At 29.5% G+C, this 4,998-nt stretch overlaps 1 protein-coding gene across 1 annotated transcript; it reads right to left on the reverse strand.

The window, feature by feature from the left end:
- Positions 1–78: 78 nt before the first annotated feature.
- On the reverse strand, positions 79–2,329 carry LOC107877161 (putative Myb family transcription factor At1g14600). The gene is made up of 3 exons (XM_047393696.1): positions 1,981–2,329; positions 1,725–1,801; positions 79–507 (listed from the first exon to the last, which is right to left on the reverse strand). Exons 1-3 carry the CDS (start codon positions 2,129–2,131, stop codon positions 406–408), a joined length of 330 nt encoding a protein of 109 aa, XP_047249652.1. The 5' UTR covers positions 2,132–2,329; the 3' UTR covers positions 79–405.
- Between the last annotated feature and the right edge of the window lie 2,669 nt (positions 2,330–4,998).

The following is a 4,998-nucleotide window of genomic DNA, read 5'->3' on the forward strand; positions in this document are numbered from 1 at the left end:
TACACATGTATACGTTAAATATATACTACTTTAGAAAATATATATACTATCATTCAATATATGTACTACTTTAAATAAAATGTAAAACATATGTTACTTAATATAATAAATTAATAATACTTGATAGTGAATTAATAATATATTAAAACTAAATTTTTAATCTAAATGTTTAATTTAAAAAAAAAAAATATTCGAGCTGATTCCAGGCCAGTTAACCGGCGGGCCCGGATCAGATTTGGTCCGAGCCGGGTTACAGGGCCCAAATCAAAAAATAACCCAATCCGAGACTCAATACCCTACAGCTCGTGGGCTGACCGGGCCGAATGATACCAAGCCGGATTTGCTTAGTGAGTTGGGTTGGGCTGAGCCGAACCGGGCCGGGTCAGCCCGGCCTGTTTGACAGGCTTACCGTGGGAAAGACCAAGAGAACTGTGGCCTCTCTTCAAGAAAGTTGTTGACAGAGCTTACAATATTTGGGCTGGCTCGTTCCTTCAAGTTTCTGTACATCTGTTTTTTTCAGAAATTAAATTATACATCAATCAATTAAATTTTCAGAAAACAGCAACATCAAATGCATAAAACTGGTGAACAGAAAGTTTAATATAGACTACAAACTAATTAATTAATTACATAAAGTTGAAATTAGGACAAAACGAAAACCAAAATCCGAAGGAAGAAGACACATTCAAAATAATTACTCAAGCTAAAGGAATTTCTGTAATTAATTAATTGAGTTCAGCTGGTAATGTTAATCCAAATAAATTGGTTACATTGATAACTTTTCGCCAACACATTTTCTTTCCGTTAATGTGCAACTTTGGTTCAATTAAATAGCAAGCTTAATAGAATTACGCAAAGAGGAAATGAAATAACAATATCTTTTTATAAGAAAATAAAGAAGTTATGCATGGCTTAAAATTGAACCGGCCAGGTCATTAGTAGACTGGATTTCAAACTTTTTAGGTTTATTATTCAATAATCGTAGGGCTAGCTAGCATGCTTCATATATACCTGACCTAATCAATTATCTAATTTTAAGCATTATGTACTAATTAAAGTCTATAATTGAAAAATAAAAAGAACACGCAAAGAAGAAGCATTACATTATTATTTTTTACCAATCTAATCTAACCTACGAGTGGTAGTACTCTAGCTTCAAAATGAAGTCTTGTCTGAAATAACATTACCAATTAATTAAATTAAAACCTGTATGCATGCTAATTATTGCTTTTCATTCAAAAATATGCATTCTTAAGTACTTTTGATCAAGTGATTCTTCTCTTTTTATATGCCTTCGAAAAAATATATATGGTGCCAGAATTTTGGATATATATTAAGGAAATCAAATTGCAAGTTTAGACATAGAACACAATATAAACGTGCTTCAGTATTCCTTCCTTTTCTTTATTTCTCATTTCGAAAACCTCATGATTATATATTTTATTCTTGAAACTTTTAATGTGAAGAAAAGGATTAGAAAATTCCACTTAGACAAATTTCAAATTTGATAATGATATAGTATATATAGATATTACAACGCAAAACTAGAAAGAATAATAATGCATTTAATCAATATGTTGCTTCAACTCTCCAAAAATAATCTTATTTGTGTCAGATCTTTCAAAAATACATTACTTTTGAAGGATATAACAGGCATCCCTCTTCCCTCAATATTTTTATGAGTCGATCAGAACAACATAGGATGCAATAATTGTATGAATTACCTGGAGATGGCTTTTAACATGAGAAATCGTCAATCCCTTTACTTCCATCATCTGTTGAATTCTCTTTGGAGTTGCTTCTGTCATATTAATTCAAAACAAATCATTATAACTCCTTAATTTATCCTCAATTTTTACTAAATATATCATCATAATCAACTAATGACTGTCCCATGATACTTGAAATATATAGATCAAGAAATAAACAACTATTTTAATAAATAAATAAAAACAATATTTTTTAAATTGGGAAACTTACTATGTCCTCCTCCAAGAAGTTGAACAGCGTCAATGAAGAGTTCATGAAGTTCAGGTGTCCACCTAAGACGAGGAACTGATGATTTCTTGTATTGTCTAACCCCTATTTTATGAGAACTCCTCTTTTTCATCATTGAGAAATATTCCATCATCAAAACATATATAAAAGGGATTGTCCTAACTTGAAGTACATATATATATAGAAATGAACCATAAAAAGACAGAAAAGAATTACGGCTAAGTAGAGTCTGATATTATGGACTTTTCTTTAGTCTCTATGCAGATTTTGGAATACATCCTCTCATTCCTTGTCATTTCCTCAATCTCACCACCCCACCCCATCCAAGGGTGCAGTTAAGCAAGTCCCCGGAAAATTAAATTACACTGTATATATAATATATAAGGTCAATTAATATATATATAATACTCCCTCCGTCCTTGGCACACCCATTAAGAAATACAATGATTAGGATTACATTTTATCTTTTTACCCTTCTTAACATTGTAAAACTCAATAATTAATTAAGCATGGAATATTGTAGCATATGCATGCATGGATTGAAAATCTATAAATCCTTAAAAAAAAATTTTTGGAGAAGTGAAAACTTATACACTCTATTTCATGTTTATTCTATCTAAAAAATATGCATCATTGAGTGTAGAATTACAAATGTTCAGCAAATTTAAAATTTATTGAAGTACATCTTATAAATTCATCAATTAAATATGATAGAATTGATTAGGAAAATGGGTATTAACTAACATGCTTATTTTGGTGCCCAACAGAGCAACGCAATTGGTTCTTTTTAAGTCACTGAATATATTCTTCTTAAGAGGAGATTATAACCAAATATGTTTATTTTCCTTCAATTAATTATCCAATGAAATTTGAAGTTAATCAGGCATGTCAAAAACAATAAATAGTACTCCTTGAAAAGAAGAAAAAAAGTCAAGTTTCATAAAGTTTGTATTGAAAATGTAAAAGTGTTATTTTTAAAAATTTGAAAAAGTGTAGTTATATTTAAATATCTATTAAGGGTAGAATGAGAAGAATTTGTGTAAAATAATCTTAATTTGATAAGTTGGACAAGTAAATTGAAACAAATTTTTTTTTTAGAAAGAGGGTGAACTAATTCGAAACGGGGGTACTCTTTTTGCCTCAATTTAAGTATCTCATCAGTTTGACTAGGCACGAAGAGTAAGAAACAAAGAAAGACTTTTGAATTGTATAATCTTATATTAAAAAATGAGTGTAATTCCTAAATCTTGTGCTCTTGAATTTGTTTTGTGGGATGTTGGAATTGAAAAAACTTACCAAACATACACAGAGGTCCTCTTTTTAGGACAAATTAAAAAGGTAAATAAGATAGGAGTACTTAAAAGGGGACGAAGGGAGTATTATTAGGTAATGAAATCCTATTGACTTTTTTCCGTATATTTACTTTTATGTATTTTGAATTCTTTTACTAAAAATTTTAGTTCCGCCAACTGCCAAGCCGCGGAAAAAAAGGGGAGCAAAACAAAGAAAGTTCTTTAAAAAGGTAATAGAAGCTAAAGATCTACAATTCTACACTGGAAAATAATTTTTCTTTATGAAGAGACTTTTGTATATGGTCATTTAATATAATTAAAGACTTTTGATATCTAATGCATATACGTACAATTACCATGTATATAACCTTTTCCACCTTCTTTACTACTACTTTTTTTGTATACGTAACACGGAACTAAGATGCATCGAATCCTAATGATATTATTAATTTTCTTGGTCCCAAATTGAGAAGGGGACAAATGCATCTTAAGAATGCCCTTAACCACAAACGTAAGACTTAAGAAATGTTATCAATGAAATTTTCAATTCAATTCAAAAGAAATAAATAGCTTACTTGCTTTTGTCAAATTCGTGCTACTTCTCCAATTAATGAAAAATATCAATTAATAAACAGGATGTTGATCCAGAGAGAGAAATAAAGAATAATTTAAATAAATATTTTTCTGATCAAAACTATAAAAAATATTTTTTTAAAAGAAAATGCAAAATTCTTAATTGATATAGGCCGGAGTAATATAGTTTACATGCAGTGGGGAAGTTTTTTTAATATTGGTTGGGCGAAGAATATGTAAAGGAGAATGATTAGAAGCATAAATATAATGATCAGTTACGTACTAGAAGCAGAATATTATTAGAGGCCCCAAAATTACATTAGATATTTTGAAGAACTTATAGTTTAATAGCATAAATTATTTATGAGTGATAATAAAACACAATGATTTTATGCAGGCCGAGAACCCAGAATATTAATGGTAAACATCGTATATACTTTGGTGTGCTTATTGGTGAAAAGTATCCTAAATTAAATGGCCTAATAACGCAAAAATATTGAAAAAAAAAAAAAAAAGAACCATATAGATTACGGTGTGAACCAATTAAAGAAAGTTTCGTCTTCTACTAATTAATAATAATATTCTTTTTTAATAAATAAAAGCTTTCGTGAATAATTGTGGTGTCAATAAAAGACGGTGCCTACTTTTGGCATTATTGGTCCTCGTCCGTTATTCAACACAATTATAAATTCTTTGCCAAAATTCAATGTTGTATGAAGAAATTTAAAAAGGTGAACCTGGAATTTCACGAAAGCTACTTTTGGAATTATTTTAAAAAGAGAAACTTCACTTGTTAGTGTACCATCATCTAGCTCTATCTAGTGATCACACTTTGGGTGGGCTCGGTAGAAAGAAAAAAATGTTTTACGCAAAAAATACCTTTTTTTATAAGAGATCTTATCTCTTTGAAATATGTAAGTTTTTAATTTTGTGTTTGGTCGTAGAAAAATAAAAGATTATTTTAAAATATTTTTATATATATATAATTTAAATAGATATTACTATAAGAAGTGAGGGTGAGCTGCGACAAGTGAGGGTAAAAAAGAGATGTATTGAGAGGGGGAGGGGGAGGAGGAGGAAAAAAATTGAGAAAAACAAACATGAGAAGAAAAAAATAAAAATAAAGTTTGAGAAA

Source organism: Capsicum annuum, chromosome 7 (assembly GCF_002878395.1).
Source record: "Capsicum annuum cultivar UCD-10X-F1 chromosome 7, UCD10Xv1.1, whole genome shotgun sequence".
In the NCBI taxonomy this organism is placed as follows: Eukaryota; Viridiplantae; Streptophyta; class Magnoliopsida; order Solanales; family Solanaceae; genus Capsicum; species Capsicum annuum.